The following is a 23,126-nucleotide window of genomic DNA, read 5'->3' as shown; positions in this document are numbered from 1 at the left end:
AAATCAAACTATTTATAAAGATAGATGGCAATCTCAATTTATTATGTAAATTAACACTTGCCTATCAGAAATTAAGCAGGACTTTCCTCCCCCCCCAAAAATATTCTGCAACAAGGAAAAGGCATTACAGCTAAAACTGAAAATACACTCACAGCACTTAAAAACCATGCACTTCTTCATCAAGTACATAGAACACCATGCTGAACTGCAGGTTGGAGACAGAACAAGGGTATGAGGCCGGAGAGGGCAACACAAGTTTCGCACCAACGAAAGAGGTACTAGAGGGAGACCAGCCTCTGAACAAACAGTGGTCCAAGTGAGGGCTAAAGTCTTGAAAGCAAATGCTGAATGCAGCTCACCCTCTGCCCTGGACAGGCACACACCTTCACCATTCCTGCTGACCACAGCTCTACCGCTCAACAGCTCACTCTGCTGCCTATGCCAGGTGGTGTGCAGGACACATTCTGGAAGCTGCTTTTCAGACAGACAAGCACAAAGAATCTCAGAGGGCTTATGCATCAAACGACTACTGAGGGCACAAGCAGACACAACTGCAGAAGAGATCCTGAAAGCAAAAACTGAGTCAAGGGGAAGAGGAAGACAGGTTGAATACGCTCAGTATTTCACAAGCTCAGAGAAGGAAAGCACAAACATCTGAAAAAGAATAAACATGGGGCCTGGCGGCGTAGCTTAGCGGCTAAAGTCCTCGCCTTGAAAGCGACGGGATCCCATATGGACGCCGGTTCTAATCCCGGAAGCTCCACTTCCCATCCAGCTCCCTGCTTGTGGCCTGGGAAAGCAGTTGAGGACGGCCCAGTGCATTGGGACCCTGCACCCACGTGGGAGACCCGGAGGAGGTTCCAGGTTCCCGGCTTCGGATCGGCGCGCATCGGCCCGTTGCAACTCACTTGGAGAGTGAATCATCGGATGGAGGATCTCCCTCTCTGTCTCTCCTCCTCTCTGTGTATCTGGCTGTAATAAAATGAATAAATCTTTGAAAAAAAAAAAGAAAAAGAATAAACATAAAGAGACAGTAAATTGTAAAGCAGGCGGTTTGTGTACTTCGAGGCTACAGCAATGTGATCAAACAGAAGATACAGCTAACATCATCAAAGGGAAAACACGTTGATAAAGTCAAATAATCGAGATGAGCCCTTCTACAGAATAAAGTACTGGGCAGGCAGGCAGTGTGACAGACAGTACTGGGGGCCTGGCATCATAGCCTAGTGGCTAAAGTCCTCGCCTTGCAACTGCCGAGATCCCATCTGGGCGCTGGTTCATATCCCAGCTGCTCTGCTTCCCTTCAAGCTCCCTGCCTGTGACCTGGGAAAACAGTGGAGGATGGCCCAAAGCCTTTGTACCTATTGTACCCACATGGGAGACCTGGAATAAATTCCTGGCTCCTGGCTTCAGACTGGCTCAGTTCCAGCCACTGCAGCCACTTGGGGAGTGAATTAGCAGATGGAAGATCTTTCTGTCTCCCCTTCTCTCTGTAAATCTCCCTTTCCAACAAAATAAATTTTTTATTAAAAAAAAAAAAAAAAAAAAAAAGAACGACCGCTGGGCACATACCCACCAACTACAGCCAGTTCTTCGTTGAAATGCAACTCTGAGACACAAATAGAATGCATCTGGAAGAACAATCTGACACCAGTCATAGTGTTAGGCTACATGAGAAAACCTGTGTAAAGTAAAATGAAAGCTATTTACTCTGATGCAGAAGTTTTGAAAAATTGAAAAGACAAATCTTACGTCCATGCCTATTCAGAGGCCTCTAAGAGAAGACAGGATACTGGCAGCAGGAAAGAAAAAAAGAAAATGTACTTTTTGCTACATACTCTTTTGTACTACTTGAATTTTTCTATGTGTAATACTACATAAAAATGTTAATTTATATATAAGCACAGTTTAAGCATCTGCTCAGTGGTGGGATATTTTTTCTAATACCAGTCTGCATTTCTATGAAGATTTTTAACATATTTGCTTGAAAGACTGAGAGAAAGACAGGGAAAGGGAGGAGGAAGAAAGGGATCTTCCCAAAGGCCACAACAGCCACTCTCTAGACAGCTGCTGCAGGCAGGAGCTTCTCCCGGTCTTCCATGGGGTGCAGGGCCAAGCACTCAGGCAGTGCCCTGCTGCCTTCCCAGGCCATCAGCAAGCACCTAAGACCTGACCCAGCATCCACAGGGGATACTGGCTTCTCAGGCAACCGCTTTATCCACTCTACCACAATGCCAGCTCCCTATTCTGCATTTTATAATCAATATTTAATTCACACCAAAAAATTAAATTAAAAAGTTAAATTCCACCTGTGACCCACTAACCAAAGGAGTCTACAACATCACCACAAATTTCTCTAGGATCAAGTGTGTGTAAGACAGCCTAGAACAAGGACCTAGCCCAGGCCAAGGCCCTCTGGCATTCTGTCAGTCCTGGCCTTCACGTTCTTTCTCCTGTGTTAAAGAACGCTGCTTCTTTACTAGAAGGAAAATATACAAATCATCAAAAACAGCCCCGCCCACATGCTGAGGGGCGTATTTAAAACAATACTGGTAACTACCACAGCTGAGTGCCAGGGATGTGCGGATTCATCACACTAGTCATTCCTGTTCTGTGTGTATTTTGAATTTTTCATAAAAAGGTTTTTTTGGAAACAACTTGAAAGGCTATCACTAACGAGAATAAAAATATATGAGGTTGTGTTTCACAAATGTTTTCAATAGTCACACTGCCAACAAAGTGTCTTCTCAGATTTACAGTGAAAATTCCAGTAATGACATTTGCAGTACTCAGAAATCCCATTCCAAATCCTCAAAAGATCTTGAAATCACACTACCAATTAATTTCTTTTCAATAACAGTAATAAAGGACTCAAACAAAAGGCAAGGGGAAAAGGACAAAGACTTAGATTATGGCATATCTGCAGTCCGTTTTGAGTTACCTAATGCCAAATGAGAACGAGAAAATTGAAACCACAGACATCTAACATCTCACTTGGGCATTCAGATTCAAATGCAAATTTCCCCAGCAAGTACAGGTTTTGTTGCAAGGTCCCTAAATGTTTAGCATGGGACTCTTGGGTTATAATACATTATCATCATATTTTGTTGGTTAAATTGCCCCTGCTTTGACCAGAGGGAGCTCCAATTTAATTTTACTGCCCTGTCTTCATTGGGTTTTATTTGTTTTTGCCTTTTTTTTTTTTGTATCCTTACTTTCTGGTCCCAAAAGATGTTCCAGATTCATCCTGTATTTACCCATTATAGCTGTAGTTTGTAGAAACCAAAAATTGGGCACTAGCTATGCTTAATGCATCAGGATAGCCCAATAAATTCTTATGACCCATTGGAATGTGTGGAAAAGCCTTCCATGGTCTTGGAACAGAAGGCCAGGAAGAGTTGCTCATTCTGGAACTCCTTTTTACAACACTGCAGTCTGGCTTTTTAGTCCTGTTTAGGAAGAGTCAAAAGCAAAGAAGCAACTCAGAACACATTTGGTCACTACTTCTGGCCAAGTTAGTTGCCACCCTGACCCCACATACACAATCCTCTGGAGAAAAGTCTGAAGTAATTGCAGAAGGGCTTTTAGAGAAATAGAAACTGAGAAATAACCTCTAATCACTAAATGAGTTTCATCGGCCATGGAGCCACCAGAATCTCCACTCCGGATCATCCACGCGCAGACAGGGCTGGGCAGGAATGCACCCCTCCCTTCTGTTCTCACCCATTCCACAGACCTGACCCTTCTCCCATTAAGCAAGCAACTAACTTTGCAGAAGTGTAGATTACACTGCAGGAAGTATCCAAATGGTGCATCTTGTCTTTTAGAAAGTTTAGTGATGTATAATCCATTTGCTCCAAAGGGGAAATAATCCAACAATTTTAAGTAAACAACTGGATGAGAATGAACAAATGCATATACCTGTAGCCACCATGATCCTACCGCCCAGTAAAACCTCCTCACATCCCTGGCTCCGTTTTCCTGGCCCCAGCCCCTGGTTCCCACGTATCTGCTGTCAGTACAGCTTTGCTTCTTCCAGGATTTCACATGAATGGGATCTTACAGAGTGTGTCTTCTTTAGCAGCTAGTTTCTGTGACTGAGTATAATGCTGCTCACAGTCCTCCTGCTGTCCCAAGGATTGGTAGCTGATTCATTTTTATGGATGTGCAGCCATTGTGTGAATATATTTACATTTATCCTTCCATCAGATGATCTAAATACCAATGATACATATTTGTAACACCTATACATCATCAGATGCATGCAAGTCATATGTGTCACTGGGAGGTATAAATATGTGGATATATGCCTATATAAAATATAAATATGTACAATCAGATGGTACAAATAGGTGTTTATATATATAGATATAGATATACTTATCCTTCCATCAGACGATACAGATTTGGGTTGTTTCTAGCTTGGAGCTATCAGGAACAGCACTCTACAAACACTGAAGCTTTTGTGTGAATACAGAGTTTTCATTCTCTTAGATAAATATGTAAGAGTAGTGCCTATGTAAGTTTATGATTAAATTTTTAAGAAACAGCTGAACTGTCATTCAAAGTGCCTGTGCTAGTCCCTGATGGTCAGATGCTCCAGTCTCACCGATACTTGCTATTAGCTATCTTTTGGACTTAAACCATGGGAGCAGATATGTAATGATGTCTCACAACGGTTTCACTTCCATTTCCCTAATAACTAACGATGTTAAACAACTTTGCATGTACCTACGAGGCATTCATGTATTTTAAAATATTATTTTATGACAGGTTAATAAGCATTCATGTATTTTTGGTGAAGAGCCACTACTAACCAACATTTCATATCTCTTTGGTGAAGAGGCTGGTCAAACCTTTGCCATTTCCAACTGGTTGGTTGTCTTACACTGTAAACATCCTATATAAATCCTGGTTGGGTGTCTTACACTGTAAACATCCTATATAAATCCTGGTTGGGTGTCTTACACTGTAAACATCCTATATAAATCCTGGTTGGGTGTCTTACACTGTAAACATCCTATATAAATCCTGGTTGGGTGTCTTACACTGTAAACATCCTATATAAATCCTGGTTGGGTGTCTTACACTGTAAACATCCTATATAAATCCTGGTTGGGTGTCTTACACTGTAAACATCCTATATAAATCCTGGTTGGGTGTCTTACACTGTAAACATCCTATATAAATCCTGGTTGCCAAGTCATGTATCAGATATGAGAGTACTTCAAGAAGCTCATGGAAATGGAATTCAAAGTTATCAATTTTGATGTAAAAACTTTTGAAATCTATACATAATTTCTTCTTAGTATCCACTTTTCACAAACTGTTTTTCCCCCCACTGTTTTTATGTGAAAGCAAGAGACAAAAGGAAAGGGAAAGATTCTTCATTTGCTGGCTTACCACCCACCCTCCAATACCTGCAATAACCTAGATGAGGCCAGGCCACAGCCGGGGATTTAATCCAGGTCTCCCACGTGGGTGACCAGGATTCAACTGAGCCATTACCTGCTACCCTCAGAGGGTGCATTAGAAGGAAGCTAGAACTGGAAGAGCAACAAGGACTTGAACCCAAACTGCTGCACCAAATCCTTGCACCTTCTATGTACATTTTGAGATCCTTCCTGTGTTTTGCAAATATTTTTGCCACCTCATGGTTTACATCTTTAATGATCAAAGTTAAGCAATTCTGATGAAGTCTAACTTAACTTTATGTTGTTGTTTTTCAGCACAGCAGTTAAGACTCCCATAACCCGATGTCTCAATTTTGAAGATTGGTTCCTCTTTTTTTTTTTTTTAAGGATTTACTTGTTGTTATTTTTGAAAGGCAGATTTACAGAGGGCAGAAAAGAGAGAGACTGAGTTCTGGCCACAATGGCCACAGCTGAATCAATCCGAAGCTACCAGGTCTCCCTTGGGAGTGCAGGGGCCCAAGGACTTCAGCCATCCTTTGCTGCTTTCTCAGGCATAAGCAGGGAGTTGCATAGGAAGTAGAGCAGCCAGGACTAGAATTGGCGCCCTTATGGGATTTCAGCACTGTAAGGTAGAAGATTAGCCTCTTGAACCATTGTGCCAGCCCCTGGGTTTCACTTTTGACTCTAGCTTTTTGCAAATAAGTACTCTAGGAGGCAGCAGGTGGTGGTTCCAGCAGTTTAGTTCCCGTCCTCACACAGGAGTGCAGACTGAGTTCCTGGCTCTTGGCCTCCTCCCAGCTTAGCTTTGGGGGATCGAACCAGCAGAGGAAGACTTCTTTTTTTTTTTAAAGATTTATTTCATTTTTATTACAAAGTCAGATATACTGAGAGGAGGAGAGACAGAGAGGAAGTGGAGCTGCAGGGATTAGAACCAGCAGCCATATGGGATCAAGGCAAGGACCTTAGCCACTAGGCCACGCTGCCAAGCCCAAGACTTCTTATTTATAGCTCTGTATGTGTCTCTGTCTCCCAAAACAAAGAAGTGAACAATTCAAGCCTAAAATATTTTCTGCTTCATTTCCTTCTACAAGTTTTACACTTAAGCCTGTGATCTATATTGAGTTCACCTGCGAGTGGCATAAGTAACATACCAAGGAGTGTATTTTCAGCTTTAACCTCAACTATAAGACAGGCAGCTACCTATAATTTATGTATCACACTGTGTATTATTAAAAACCTAGTTTTCAGTAAAAACATCCTCAGTAAACCAAAGGGTTAGCACTCTATCTTATATGTGCCACCTTTTCTATGAGAGAAAAATTATTTCAAATTATTTTTCTTATCAATTCAAAATTAATATTTATCCTAGATACTGATCATCTGCTAGTTCATACTGAATACACGGTGTTCCTTAAATTTTGGAGCTTGCATAGCTCTAAGAATTCATCTGTGGATCTCTGGGAATGAAAATGAATATATTACAAGGTGAAACAGGCATGTGGGCAATCTCTTAGTGAAAGGCAAAATGCAAATTCAGACACTGATACCCCATAGCAAACTATAGTTACAAAGCCAAAAGATCTAGAATCTTTTGAGCTAACCATAAACACATAGATTTTAAACAATGGCCTAGAGTTCTCACAACTGCCACCCAAGGCCAGTGTTGTTTCTGCAGCCTCTGGTTTACTCGGTTGCAATGCACATGTCCGAAGCACAGCAGGTATGATGCCAGCGCCTCCCACCACAGGAGGATTCTCAAAAGCAGCAGCACTTCATCACCTGCTGAAGCGCACAAGCAGACCCTCAGGCCTGCCTCCAGAACGCAGCGCATGCTGTGGGGTGCGTGGGCGGGGATCAGCTTGAAGGACCAATGCCTGGGTGCCCCAACACCAAACACATCCCAGTACAGACCTCTGTACTCAATGGTTTTAATTCTTCTCTTAATATGTTTGAAATAAAAGCATTCCCACTAGCAAGAAGGCTGTTTAAATGTACAAATGAATCTTATCTTTTAAAAAGATTAAATCTGATTTGGGGAGGTTCTGGTTTTCTGAGCATCTGAATAAGAAACCTCCTGGGTCTTAGCGTAGGTAAAGCTTTTAGGTAAGAACAGATCATTCAGGCATCTAAGAGAAAAAGTGACCTGAAAAGAAAGGACTCAGAAAAACGCAAAACCCCCACCATCCTCTGACCTTTGTCCAAGCCATATTCCCAGCAATACACTAGCATGTTCATACTACACTCCTTAGAGCGAACGATGGACAGAGGGAGGAGATCATGTAGTACACTCACTCAGACATCACGCCATTTTATGCCAGGCTCATCATCAAAAGATCAACAAGAAGTATAAGCACAATTATCAAAGAACTAAAGTCCTACATAAGTGTATATTGCTAGTCTCCCCACCTTGCTCATTAAAACATGATCCTACTGTTCATCACTAACGCCTGCAGAGTCGCACCTCTAGCCATTGTTAAGATGTCAGAGCACACTGGCCTTGGGCAGGCTTGGTCCCGGACAATGGAGCAAGTGTGCTGTTCAGACAACTGCACTGCGAGGGCTGCAGCAGTGGCTAAGTCACTCCGTCTTGCTTGATGGCACCACAGAAAGACTGCTGCTGGCTGTCCCACCTAGGCGTCCACATGCTGATGTGCACAGTACCCACTCTGGACAAACAAGAACTTCTCTGCACCTCAGAAGTGTGTCATCTCCTTTCTCACCAGTGGGATTTCAAGGCCCACTCCGTGAACAGCAAGCGCGTTCTGAGCACACTGCCATTCCCTAATGCCCTGGCTCAAGGCCAAAGGCAGGCAAGCATGGAGCAGATGGAGTCCTGGCAAGGTCTCCGCTGTCCCTGCATTAGCAGCATCTGCTCATTACTCAGAACCTTCGCCTGCTTTATCTAATGCTCCAGGAAAAGCATTTTGATTTGATTCATTTCAGTACGGTAACGTGCAACACAATTAGTGGTAAAATCAAACTGGAGGATGGCCAGTGCTGACAATCGGAAACAAGGCAGAAGAAATATGAGGCCAGTGGGTTGGAATTCAAAAAATCACAACTGTGGCTCACCTTGCCAAATCCTACCACCCCAGGTGCATGTTCAGCACCCCTACAGGGCACAGAGGCGACAAAGGACGTGGAGACAACCACGTTCTACCCCAACAGCCTCCATCTTGCCCTCCGGATAGAAGCTGCCCAGGAGAAGATGCCATGAACTATGGCAGGAGGTGGGGTGTGTATGTGTGCAGATCTGTGGCTACAGAGCTTCTTTCTGGTACAATCAGAGAGCTGAAGTTCACTAACTCATTTCATTCATCATCTTTTCTTTTCTATGGGACACAATCATAAATTTTGCACAGCAGACTCCACGTGATAAATTTTGTTTTTGTCTAAGAAATGCCAGTTAGCAAATCCTGGAGAGAAGCCAAATAAAAACGTGCATTTAGTTACTTGAATTTGACTCTGCCCAAAAGTAAATATTCATGAGCAATACAGTGATGCGAGCATTACAGTGACTGAGTTCAAGTGAAGGGAGATTAAAAACACTGGCTAATTTAGGGAAAGAGTAACCACTCACACCATGCTCGGCAAGCCAGCTCAGTTTGCAGAGGATCAAGCACACAGCAGGTTTTTAAAAAAGAAATCACCCTTGATACCAAAATGAACTAGACATCAATCAAAAGTTTCCATATGAAGGCTGCTACAACCTTGACCCAATGTCAGAGCATGACAAAAGATCCAAAAGAATGACACTGATAAGCTTAACACTATGAAATCACGCTGCTGAACGATCTTCTGCAACAGAGCATAAAATCCAAGAACAGAAGCAAATACAGAAAAAAAAAACATATAAAGACAGCACCACATGTCAGTGACAAATAGATGGGCTTTCTGTTAAGACACAGAGAAAAAAAACAGATACGGTTGGATACAGCTCTCATACCAACTCAGGATGAATTCTATATATTTTGGTCAGTCACTAACGAAATAACTGGAACAATGACAGAAGAAAAAGAAAGATGTGGAAGCAGTAGGCATACACATGAAAAAAACCAACCTCTTTCACACTAACAAAAGTGTACACTCTTTCAGGATATGCACATACTACTTTCTATCAAACTGAAAAACACTGAGGAGTTCGAAACATACTTTGCTGGTGAAACCATGAGGAAATGGACAGGGCCTGATACCTTGGGTGTAAGAGTGTCCAACACTAACTCCACTTACCCTGTCACCTGGCAATCTTCATCTTGTCCTCAAAGCAGCACGTTCACTACATCACTGAAGATGTCCAAGACATAGAGCTCACACCAAGTGGAATGCTGTGCAGTTACAGAGCTGAAAACAGGCTCTTCATGTTGACACAGACACTCTTTTAAGATGTGTTACTAAGAGACAAGGGCCATGATATAAAAAGTTGTAACCTTTAACAGAGAAAGGGAGGGTCTCGTGCAATGGCTCAAGCACTAAATCCTCACCTTGTATGTGCTGGGATCCCATATGGATGCCAGTTCGTGGACCGGCAGCCCTGCTTCCCGTCCAGCTCCCTGCTTGTGGCTTGGGAAAGTAGTCAAGGACGGCCCAAAGCCTTAGGACCCTGCACCTGCGTGGGAGACCTGGAGGAAGCTCCTGGCTTCTGGTTTTGGATCAGCTGGGAAACAGCTGCTGTGGTCATTTAAGGAGTGAACCAGCAGACAGAAGAACTTTCTCTCACTCTCCTGTCTCTGTAATCTGCACTTCCAATAAAAACCTTTCAAAAATATAAATCTTTTTTAAGATTTATTTTATTTTTTATTAGAAAGGCAGATGTACAGAGAGGAGGAGAGACAGAGAGGAAGATCTTCTGTCCAATGATTCACTCCCCAAGTGACCACATCGGCCGGTGCTGCACCAATCCAAAGCCAGGAGCCAGGAACCTCCTTCTGGGTCTCCCATGCGGGTACAGGGTCCCAATGCTCTGGGCCATCCTCGACTGCTTTCCCAGGCCACAGGCAGGGGGCTGGATGGGAAGTGGAGCCACCGGGATTAGAACCAGCACCCATATGGGATCCCAGCACGCTCAAGGCGAGAACCTTAACCGCTACACCATCACGCCAGGCCCAAAAAATATAAATCTTAATTCATAGGAAGTAGTATTAAAAGAAAAAAAATTCAAACGGAAAAGGGGGAAGGAGAGGAATAAAACTGAAATTTCTATTTGCTTGAACTGCTAATAACAAATATTGGAAGGACACAAAACAAGGCAAACATATAGAATTGAGTGGACAGGGGCCCGGCACCCAAGCCTAGCGGCTAAAGTCTTTGCTTTGAACCCACTGGGATCCAATATAAGCGTCAGTTCTAATCTGAGCAACCCGCTTTTCATCCAACTCCCTGCATGTGGCCTGGGAAAGCAGTCAAGGACGGCCCAAAGCCTTGGGATCCTGTACCCGCATGGGAGACCAGGAGGAGCTCCTGGCTCCTGGCTTCGGATTGGCTCAGCTCCAGCCGTTGTGGCTGCTTGGGGAGTGATCCATCGGACGGAAGATCTTCCTCTCTGTCTCTCCTCCTCTCTGTATATCTGTCTTTGCAATAAAAATAAATAAATCTTAAAAAAAAAAAAAAAAACAGAGTGGACAGGTAGTGCTGTAGGTGAAGTCACCATCTGTGACACCAGCATCCATGTAAGTGCCAGTTCATGTTCCAGATGTTCCACTTCCAAACCAACTCCCTGCCAATGGACTGGGAAAAGCAGGGAAAGATGGTCCAAGGGCATGGGCCTCTGCCTCCCATGTGGAAGACCCCAGTGAAGCGCTTGGCTTCTGGCTTCGGCTACTAAGCCCTGTCTGTCAGCGGCCACTTGGGGAGTCAATCAGCAGAGGGAAGATCTATCTCTCCTCTAATTCGACTTTCAAATAATCTTTAAACAGATCGAACAAAAATGAGTGGAAATACAACTTCAGTATGATTGTTCATACTATTCTAATTTATGAACTCTAAAAATGCATTATTTCACCAAATATGCATTACAAAATAAACACACTTACTTGTGGATTAAAACATTAAAATCTCCCTTACATATCCACATTCCCCTACATCCTAGAAAAATAAACCATAAACAAAGTTCATTCAACTCACTGGGAATAACAAAGTGAAGACATTTGAAATACATCTCACAAGGCTATTTCCTTCCTCTTCCACCAGAAAACTGGAATAGATGAGGACAAGCAACTTGTAGAGAACGAAACAGAAACAACTGGAAACACACTGGGAAGACGACCATGTAACACAGGCCCCAGTGAGAAGGCCTAGAGGTAGAGGCACAGTAATGCAAAGCAGAGTGACAGAGATGAGAGGCGCAGAGGCAAAGATCCCCCATTTGGTGATTCACTCCTCAAATGGCCACAACAGCCAGGGCTGAGTCAAGCTACAACCAGGAGCCAGGAACGCCATCGAGGTCTCCCGTGCATGGCATGAATTCGTGTGCCTGAGACATCACCAGCTGCCTCCCAGGCACATTAGCAGGGAGCTGGGTCAGAAGCACAGCACTGGAGTCAGCACTCCATACAGGTGCAGTTCTAAGCAAAAGCTTAAGTGCAAAACAGGCCCTGAAACATTTGGTTTTACATATGGGCTTAAAAAAATTTCTTTATTTTTATTGGAAAGTCAGATATACAGAGAGGAGAAGAGACAGAGAGGAAGATTTTCCATCCAATAGTTCATTCTCCAAGTGGCCACAACGGCCGGAGCTGAGCCAATCTGAAGCCAAGAGCCAGAAGCTCCTTCCGGGTCTCTCACGCGGGTGCAGGGTATCAAGGCTTTGGGCTATATTTAACTGCTCCCCTAGGCCACAAGCAGGGAGCTGGATGGGAAGCAGGGAGCTGGATGGGAAGCAGGGCCGCCAGGATTAGAGGCGGCATCCATATGGGATCCCAGCACGCTCAAGGCGAGGACTTTAGCCACTAGGCTATCATGTTGGGCCCTACATATGGTTTTGACCTGTTCGAGTTTTGAATATAATTTTAGGTCAAGTATTTAACACATTTTCACAATCATTTGCCAAATATTCACTAATGAATAAGGACTCTGCATTGTATCTACATGGCTCTAGTACTGAAACGCAAATAGGGAGGAGGGTAACAAACACATCCCCTTCAGGCTGAATCTTCAAACTCATGGGATGAGACATGGGATGCACACAAAAAAGTGAATACAATTTGTAAGACTCATTCACTTTAAAGAGTTAGAGAGAGAGGGACGGAGAGAGAGAGATCTTCCAAAGGGTCGTTCACCTCCCAGATGGCTGCAATAAGCAGGGCTGGGCCAGCCTGAAACCAAGAGCTTCATATGAGCTTCTCAAATGTGTGGCAAGGGCCAAAACACTTGGGCCATCTTCCACTGTTTTTCCCAATCGATTAGCAGGAAGCTGGACAGTAAGTGGCATGGCCAATACACAAATCCATGCTCATCTGAGGTGCCAGGATTAAAGGCCCTGACTCTACCCACTATGCCACCACTACTAGGCCCTTGGCTCACATTTCTGCAAGCACTTCCTGAGCTGGAATTATGCAAAGCTCATCACAACAACAGCAAGGCCCAGGACACGCGATCTCACACTTCTCGTCCACTGGTGACTTCAATCTGAAGCAGATTATTTAGCTGGCTTATAGCGCCTCAATTTTTCCACTGTTGCAATACATGTATGAATATTCATGTGTACACATGGCAGGGAGGCCATTAGATACTTTTAAAATTGTATGATGTTAACTGTGACCTTAGTATGGGCATTCTGAAATAAAATCACAATAACCTGGAAAGCAGTAAAGAGATTCAAACTAATCCTACAATAGCTATCCAGAATATCTATAGAACATGTGAAATATTTCTAATAATTACAGCACAGAAACAGCCCAACCATAAGAATCCATAAGAGGCATCTTCTGACATAACACCAACAGCAGAATTCACAGGTTCAACCTATCAAAAATATTTTCCAAATCTCAGTTCTAAATTTTACTTTAAATGGAATATGGGCTCAAAATTCCTCACCTGCTATTTCACTACAGTTTGGTTCTGTACAGCAATCTGACAGTGTTCCACTGAATGAAGATTTGCAAAGGGATCTGCATGACCATGAACCTTCTGAAATGCACTGTAGCCAAGCTTTCTCAGGAGTGTGGGGAGATGAAAGGCCTGGAGACTCAAGCCTGACATCCTAAAGGAGGCTGGGAGTGTGAGAGGCGGGGGATGGACAGTGTGGCCACTGACGTCAGTACCTCTATTGGCTGTGAACCGTCAGGTGCGGCAGTACCTACATCAAGCCGATTTGAGACCATTCTTTTCAAACTGTGCACTTCCACACACACACAATTCTACGGGGCCAGGGACATAACACACTGCCAACAATGCTCCTGGATGGAACACTTGTGCCAGGGGAAGGGGGGCACTGGCTTTTACTTCTCTGTGTCTGTCTGTCCACAGATTCTCTCTCTCCTCCTCTCACCATTCCCTCTTGGACTGAGCAGAGCCTCAAGGAAAAGCCAAGTATATTTAATATTTTACACCAAACAAGTTATTTGCTTAAGATGACTTGGCCAGCCTTCTGTCTGGCGCCAACACCCACAATGACAGTTCCAGCAGGAATTAAACCCCAGTTTTAATGGGTGCCATGTTCCAGTGCCTAATAATGTACTGAAGGTGACTGGCCAACTTCTTCACATAAAGGCACATGCGTGGGAGTGTGTGTGTGTGTGTGCGCGCACACACGCGTTTGTGTGTGTGTTACAGAGAGAGAGTACTTGTGTGTGCCCATGTGATTGTGTGGAAGGATTACAGGGGGAGCTGGCCACAGCTGCTTAATTTTTGTAAAGCTTTTTTTTTTCCTTAATAGGCAGGAGGTTGCAGTTACTCACCATCCTCATAAGCCGCTACCGCCAGCGAGCTGTTTATCCTCACAAAGGAGACATATGGCTGCATTCCAGGCTCGTCCTCCTCATACTCTGATTCCAGGAAGGGGGCCACGTAGTCCCAGGTGCGGGTGTCCCACACCCTAACATCCCCTGATGTGTATCTGGAAGAGAAGGACACACTTGGTTCCAAAAGGGGATTGAAAAGAAAATGGGGAGAGCATAAAACACAACAGAGGAACAAGATTTGGTGGGCCTGGGAGGACTCCTGTGGCACTGAGTAGACGAGCAACCCTGACGGGAAGAATGTCACCAAGATGACAGAAAGCTGAGAACATGCTTCCCATTCTCACAGCACAATGGTGACAGTGTTGAATGAGAAACTGTAACAACAAATCCGGCAGCAAGATCTCTTTTTCCTTTTACACTTTTATAACCGATCTGCTGCCTTAAGTTCTCCCATCACAGGATTCACAGGCAGAAATCTCCACGAGGCACAGTATTTATATTCACACAGAGCAAAGGACAGATGCTGGTGCACTAAGCAGCAACAGTCTTACCAGCACAACCTTTCTAACGTCACATCCATGTATCTGATCTGACTAAAGTTCCTAAAGACTAACTGAAATGCTGAAATTAAGTTTTGCCTTCAGCAGAAAATGCTCACTTCTCACAAAAAGCTCTTGCCAAAAGCAGGACACTCCCCAGTTCTGCCTTAACAGAAAACAGAAGCATCCACTAGCTGCTGCCACAGCAGCCATTCTAACAAACGATGCCCTTGAAGCCCAGGCAGGCTCAGAACTGCTCTGAATGGAGGCCCCCCAGGTGAAGAGAGGACCCGATGAGTAGCTGGGGTGCTGCCCACTGTGAGGTGTGTAAGCTCTTTATGCTACTGCAGAGGACTTGTTCTCACAAACACCTAAGGGGAAGTCAGGAAAGAAATGTCCCTAAGAGCACAGGCTGTAGCCACACAGCACAAGGAGTGGCAGATGTAGTCTGACTGCAGCCCCGACCATAGCTCCTCCCTAGCTTCTTTGCAGAGTCAGACAACATAACCCCTGAGACCTATCTCATCTATGACATGACACATCTACAGAGCTTCTACAGATGACTCTCAGGTGAGGTTTCTTAATAAAGAAGTCAAGAAATGCTTCATTTGCTAAAGGTAATTGCATTTTCTCCCATGTACTCTTATGTACAATAAACACACGTTACTTAGTAACCCACAAGTCACTCTGTGGTCACCCCAATTCCCCAGGTTGGAGCACCTGGCTCCGCACCTGCAGTGCAGAAGCCAAACAATGTGCAGGTGGTATACAGAGCCACAACAGGACATGTGCTTTCCAAAGCTGATCGCTGCAGCTGGGTCAGTCTGTCGCCCTGCAGACAGGAGGGCACTGACGCCCAGTGACATGCAGGCAGGGCAGACACTGATTATCGCCTCGGCCAAAGCACGGCCACTGGCTCCCAGGCTACGGGCAGCAGTCTGATCATCATTCTGAAGGCAGTGCACCCCTACCCCACGCAGTCACTCTCAGGAGTAAGGGCGCTGGCTCAGCATTAGGGACACTTGATTTTCCAGAGTATCTGCTATTAGATTTGAAAGCTCTCTGTGAAGGAACTAGCCAATTCCAAGACAGAAAGACGACAGTGTCATTCAGAAACAGAGGAGCAAGGTGAAGAAGTGGAGCACAACCTGAATTCTGCAGATTCTCCTGGAGAACCATGCTGTTAATATTCAAGACCCTTTACTTTCAAATGAAGTTGTCCCTCTCATACAAGAGTCCAGCATCAAAAAGCTGCAATAGCAGGCCTGGTTGATTGTTCCTCGGCCACTGTGTAAAGCCAGAAGGGTTCCTCCAAAGTCTCCCAGCCCATCCCCCACACTCTACAGCTACTTTGGTCTAATCCCTGAACAAACAAGCCAATCTGGTGCAAACCCTCAGCCTCTTTCAATCCCACTTTCTTCTGTCTGCTTCTGAGAGTTCCCTTCCATTCAACCCTGCCCACAGACATACCTCAAAAACACCTGACCACATTAACCACTCTCTGGAAACACTCCATTGGTCTCACCCCTCCACGCTGACAGACCATGTGCCCCTACTATCACCCAGCCTGCTAGGAACCTAAACATCTCCCTCTTGGCAACTGACTGTGCAGCTGTCCAATGCTGCTCTCCCTACTTGTCAGGAAGCTTCAGCCAGATGCCCATCTGGCTCCCAGCTGTGTATCCAGTGACCAGAATGGTCAGACTGAACTGGTCCCTGCTAGCACCCAACGGACTGAAGTCTTTATCACGGGGCCAATTACTTCCCTTCTGGAAGCCAGCTTGCCCTGCCCTGCCCTCCCGTGTATCCTCATGCTACCATCTTCACTTGAGCCAGCTCCAGACACTGCTGCCTCCACCCTCAGCTCCATCAAGCATCTTTCTGGAGCATCTTGTTCCTCTCCTGGTGGTGGGGTTCAACCCTGGCTGCATATCAGTCACCTGGAATGCTTCAAAATCCCAGCTACGCAAGCACGAGTCCAATGCAGTTTGACCACAAGTGGGTGGGAGCAGGCTTCAGTGCTCTCCATGTGCACCCAAAGTGAGCACCAGTGTCCCAGCCACCAGCCCAATCCCACTAATCACCTAGGTTTGGCCCAGGTCTCCTCTCCTCTGCAAAGCCACCTTTGTCTGAATGAACTACTTGCCCTTGACATGAAGAAAGAGTATTCATGGCTACATTCCTGATGTGTACATCCTACCTCCTGAACTTAACTGCAAAATCTTCAACAAGGCTTTCAAAATCCCTTACTCACAGCTAAAAATAAATGACCAGTCAGTGAGCAGGGTGTTCCTCAGTTAACAACTTGAATTGTAGGAACGCACCTCTTATGATTTAAACTGCCCACCTTTCAGTACTAATGAGTGAAACATCAAGAACACAGACAGTGATATGCAATAGACTTCCAGCAATCTATTTCCAAATGAACTGAAATGCAGCTCTGGGGCAGGCATTGTGGCACAGCAGTTAAGCTGCCCCTTGGGACATCCACATTCATACTGCAGTGCCTGGTTTGAGCCCCAGCTTCTCCACTTTGATCTAGCTTCCTGCTGCTGACAAGCAGCAGATGGTGGCCAGAGCCTTTGGGCTCCTGCCACCTATATGGAAGACCCACATGGTATTCTAGGCCCCAGCCTCAGCCTAGCCCAGACCCAGTAACTGCATTCCTTTGGGGAGTGAAATAGCAAGTGGAGTATTTCTCTCTCCCCCTCCTTCTACCTTCCCTCTTTACATCTCAAAAAGGCATATTTATTCTACAGAAGCTGGGCCAAGGGGCATGTGTTCAGCCTGGTAGTTAGGATGCCCATGTCCCATACGCAGAGTGCCTAGCCTCAAAACCCACCTCCAGCTTCTGACTTCAGTTTCCTTCTAAAGATGACCATGGGAAGCAATAGTGATAGTTCAAGTGACTGAGTTCTTCCCACTCACGTAGACACCTGGATTGTATTCCTAGCTATTGATTATAGCTTGGACCTCAATTTGGCCCAGGACCAGCCCTAGTATTGTGGACACTGGGGTAGTGAACCAGTGGGTGGGCTGGATCTCCTTCCCTCTGACTCAGATAAATAGTTTGAAAACAGGGTCAGTGCAATGGCTCAACTAGCTATTTCTCAGCCTACAAATGCTGCAATCTCATATGGGCACCAGTTCGTGTCCCAGCTGTTCCACTTCCAATCCAGTTCCTGGTTTATGACCTGGAAAAGTCATGGAAAACGGCCCAAGTTCTTGGGACCTTGTATCCATATGGGAGACTCAGAAGAGGCTCCAGGGTTCAGAATGGCTCCGTTCCAGCCATTGCAGCCATTTAGGGAGTGAACCAGCAAATGGAAAATCTTTCTGTCCTTCCTTCTTTTTGTAAATATGCCTTTGCAATAAAATACATAAAGCTTCAAAAAATAAAAATTTTAAAACACAAGATAAGCTGAATCAATTTTTCATAGATGCCTAGAGAAATTGACTCTACTCTTCAGGACCCATGAGCATGATAATCACAGAAATTCTGTGCTGCAAAATGATTCAAAGAGAAAATATGAGACTCCAAATCTTCTTTATTGATGGCAGAAAATACGTACCCAATTTCAGCAGGTATTGTGATGGCTCAGCAGTGAACGCTGACATCCACCCCCGGGTGAAAGCACTACAGCATCAGTCAGATTCAGTGCTAATGAACTTAGCTATGAAACAGATGTTTCCATGAGGGTAAGACATCGGTTGAAGCAGGCAGTACTGGACTACACCCTAAATGTGATGTAAAAACGCTTAGCAACATTGTCCAGGAGCGGCACGAAGAGACATCAGATGGAGGTGGAAGCGGCTGAGTGTTCTCCAAAGCTCCAGATGTCTTTATCACTGCCTAATGACAATTACACTCAACCAATTAAGACACCACTATGATCGCTCCATTGTCAGAAGACCTTTGCATCCCAATGTTGATGGCTCTCTAATTAGTGTCTGTGCAAAGCACAACTGCAACTAATATGTTAGCTGGTATAAGAACACTTCAGAAGAACCAAGGAAGAAAGAATCCTTTTCCAAAAGAGGAAGGATGTGCCCCAGGTGCTGCCTGGGCCAGAGACAGGGTATTGCTTTCCCAAGCTTTCTCATGCTTGGCAAGGTTGAGTTTACCTTAAATAAATAGGTCAGAGACCACAGCTGATGTTTTGTTCAAAGAATGGGAACAGAGCCTTTCAAGCTCTGCACACCAGAGCAGCTGCCAATTTAAAATGATTTACCACGAAGAACTCTCATTAACTAGTGAGTCTCCAACAAGCAGGCTCCTTATTTGGACCAAAAGGCTGGAAGAAATACTCCACAGCTAAAAATCACCTTTAACCTTGCTTCTTTATAAATATCCAGCAAGGGTTCCTTCTTGCTACCAGGCTGCCAGCATTTCTTGCTAAAAACAAATTTTTTCAAGACATCATAACAACTGCGGGAAGATGGGGGTTTTGACTTGAGAGGAATGCTGAGAAATAAGGCTAGTGACTCACCTACGGTCACAAGCTGGGACCCAACATTAGAGATACAGCCAGGACCACAAGGCACCTGAGTTTTTCTCAACCTGCTGTTGAGCCAACAGGCCTTTCTTCCTTCTCAGATGACAGGGTCTTCAAACAAACACTGTTTTTAAAGAGCTATCCCCACAGAGGCACAATATAAGGAATTCCTAATTTTCAGCAGTGAGTCAGGCTTGCAAGACAGAGCTCCTGCCCTTAACCCATCAGTGTTGCTACGGTCTCTCAACTGCAAAGCAAGATACTGCCCCTAAACCTCCAGATGGTGGTGGTGGGTGCACAGGGCTGGCAGACACACACGGTGCTCTGCTACACCTGTTCACAGGTGATGTGGGAGGACAGAATAGTTGACAAAAATTCACCATCAACAGACTGGTACCCACACTGCTGCCTCCAAAGCTCCAGGTACCCATGGTAACCTGGAGGAGCTGTGTAGACCTCAGTCCAGGAAGCCTCAGGCCAGGCACAATAGTCTCTCATTTGTGTGTTAAATCAACAAATTGGGTAGTGGCTGCCTAGAGCCCTACATCAAGAAAGATGCTGAAACTGAATTGTATTGAGCTCAGCAGAAAAATCAGTGTTATAATGGATTATTATTAATGGCCACCATGGCTCTAGGACTAAAAAGGGGCAGCATCCTGACCCACACACCACTCCACCTGGCCAGGCCCTTGTCATCCTCTCAGACTCCACTGAAAATCACTTTCCAGGAGGAGGCTGGCCAAGGGCCAGACCTATGCAAGTGCCTCTCCCTGGTACACCTCAGAGCCCTGCTGTTGCCCTATCCTAACATATCCCATGGTGTTCTGCAACCACCAACACTCATCTCCCTCACCAGCTATACACTCCTGGTAAACAAGGAATGCATGTGCAGTTTTCATCCATTCTGAGTGAGTGCTAAGTACAGGAAACAATCTCCTGATTTCAACCTAGATCATGGAAGTGGTTAAAACCTAATGAGCACCTGGGCAAGGGTCCCTAAAAGTGCCCGGGCCTACGTTCCAAGTATCATCCATGCCCTTAACATGTAGAGGTTTTAAGAGCTACTCAATTGCTCTGTGCTTTCTGCAGGAATACAGAAGATTACAAATCAATAAAAGCAAGAGTATTTACCATTTTCTATGAAACATGCCTGTGTTGTATTATGCAATTAACAAAATGAACTCAGTCCCACAGTGCAGTCGTTCTATGGAAATGCACTACTGACAAGCATCAAGTGGAGCTTAAGACACATCAATTGAAAAATAATGAACATCTTAATGGATCTTATGAGGTACATGCACTACACACTGAAAACTGTTTTCCATACATCTTGGTTAATCACAATCAATAGAGTCAGAGTCAATGACGATTATACAGAGCTAGTGTAGCCGAGGCCCTTCCCGTTATTCCTCGGAGAACCAGAGATGGATACATGCAGTCATGAGTTCATCAGTATTTATTAAAGATATTCTGGAGCCCCTTCATTAATGACATGATAAACGTAATGCTCTCTTCTGGGTGCTTATCAATATCTTACCTCAGACTTACTTACTAGAAGAGCATGTACAACTCACAGCAGAAAACAAATAAGCTAACAAGTTTTTTTTAAAAAGAAGTCCCTAATGGGTAATGACTGGATTTCTTATGTCACAATAGGCACCAGCACAAAATCTATAGCAAACAAGGCAGATAGGAAAACTGTCAAAAGAAGTTTTCTAAGCGGTATAGCCTGAATGGCTGTCACTGACCTGACACAGCTCTTGCATCAACCCAGATTTCTAATGCATCTAACATTATCCCCAAGAACCTCAAAGTAATACTAACAATTAATAATTATAAAACTGATAAAATTCCACTGAAATATCATCAAAGTAAATCCCTAGATATTCAGACACCATATTTACATACATAAACTAGAAGCTCCAAGCTTTTTTTTCTACCTACAAAAGGCTAGAAACCCATGATAATGATGTTCAAAATGGCTTAGAGACAAAATTGATCCTGACAAAACAAACCTGAACAAGGTCCCTCCTGGCTGGCTGAAGACCACCGTGTCCACCATGCTGCTATCAATCTATTTGGGGACACACGCCTTAAAGGAAAGAGGCAAAACAGAACAACTAAGTGTGTCCAGAGGAAGGAGGCAGCTAGTGTTTTGCAACAGTAAGTGCTAACGGTTTTCCCTCCAACTACGTACGGCAGAAGAGAGGCCTGGAAACAGTGTGGCTGCTGCTTACAATACAGGCAGGAAGCTTACAATGGCTGAGAAAGAGGGCCACGTAAGTGGAAAAGGAGAAAAACATTGACGGAGTTTGAAAAATCATTCACAGAAACAGGATGCTTGGTATTTATTTAAACCAAATGGGAGCAAACAAAGGTTCTCTAATGTTAATAGAAAATTGTGCTGTCTCATGCAAACTAAAATGTTTTGGAGGATCTTAAATGAGAAGCGGGCTTATGAGACAACCCTGGGCACCTGCTCAAAGTCCCTGGTGAGCGCATGGTGAACTGGTCAGCAGAGTTGGCCCCAGGCTGGACTTGTCCCCAGGGACTGACAGGCTCTCCCTCACTGGGCAGCTCTCCTTCACATTTGCATGCCAGCTCCTACCTCGCCCTTGGCCTCGCCCTTGGCCTCGGCTTTCAACCTGCCACCCTGCCACCGCTGTGAACTCCTGACGTCATCTGTTTGTAACCCCCTTCACGTTCAAAGTCAACCAGGGAGAGGGAGAACAGTCCAAGCATCATGGAACGGAGTGGGGAGGGTTTCCTATCTCCCCTTCTCCCACCCTTTCTCCTCAATCATCAACAAAAACTGCTAAACCTTTCTAAAAATTCTCGGAGATATCACCACTGAAAAGCTAAACAAAGTAAGTCCTTCTTAGTCACCTGTTACCAACATGCCTTCTAGATAATCTTCTAAAAGGTAGGTAAAACTCAACACTCATCCTCATCCTCTCTAGCATTTCAAGATTGCTGCCAAAGTCAAGTCATTTATCCTGTAGACAGGTGACTTCTGAATACAAATTTGCCACAAATAAATTCAGTGGGAAATTTTAGCTGAAAAAAAAATCAAATTGCAAATGTCTGAATTGCTATGCAACAGTGAAAAATACTTCTAGGTTGCTAACTGACAAAGAAAACAACTGGTTTGTCAGCTTCTGGAATGTATCAGTACCACTGCTCTGTGGACAAGCAAGACCACAGAAGGTCCAGGAAAGGAGCTTAGGTGGTTGAGAGGAGGCTTAAAAAAATGCAGCTCACAGACAATGCGAGAGGCTGACATGGCAGAAAAACTGTCCTCAGGATGTCCTGGGTGCTGGCACGACTGGCAGGCTCTGAAGGCAGAAACAGTTTAGACATACCCTTCTCCCCCATTGTAAGAGGGGTCTATTGAGCAGTGTTAAACAATGCCAACAGCCTTACAAGCAGGGTCAAGGGGTTGGCGCCGTGGCATAGCACATCAGGCTTCTACCTGCGTACTATATAGGCAATGTTTTGTGTCCTGGATGCTCCCCCTCCAATCCAGCTCCCTATTTATTACTTGGGAAAGCAGTGGAAGATGGCTCAAGTCCTTGGGCCCCTGCACCCATGTGGAAACCCAAACAAAGCTCACAGCTTCAAACTGGCTCACCTCTCGATTGTGGTCATTAGGGGAGTGGACTGGCGAATGGAAGACCTCTCTCTGGTTCTGCCTATCTTCTCTGTAGCTCTTTCAAATAAAAATAAATCTTAAAAATGGAAAGTTGGGGAGAGGACAAAGAAAAGGTCAGTGCTTCACAT

General features: G+C 44.7%; 1 protein-coding gene across 1 annotated transcript in view; it reads right to left on the bottom strand.

The window, feature by feature from the left end:
• FBXW8 (F-box and WD repeat domain containing 8) overlaps nt 1-23,126 on the bottom strand; it is a 114,361-nt gene that overhangs the window by 48,699 nt on the left and 42,536 nt on the right. The window contains exon 5 of the mRNA XM_004597796.3: nt 14,309-14,466. Coding sequence (XP_004597853.2) covers nt 14,309-14,466 — 158 coding nt within the window. The remainder of the gene's footprint in view (nt 1-14,308; nt 14,467-23,126) is intronic.

The sequence above is a fragment of the Ochotona princeps genome, chromosome 29, assembly GCF_030435755.1.
Source record: "Ochotona princeps isolate mOchPri1 chromosome 29, mOchPri1.hap1, whole genome shotgun sequence".
Classification (NCBI taxonomy): domain Eukaryota; kingdom Metazoa; phylum Chordata; class Mammalia; order Lagomorpha; family Ochotonidae; genus Ochotona; species Ochotona princeps.
This window is presented reverse-complemented; position numbering and strand designations above follow the sequence as displayed.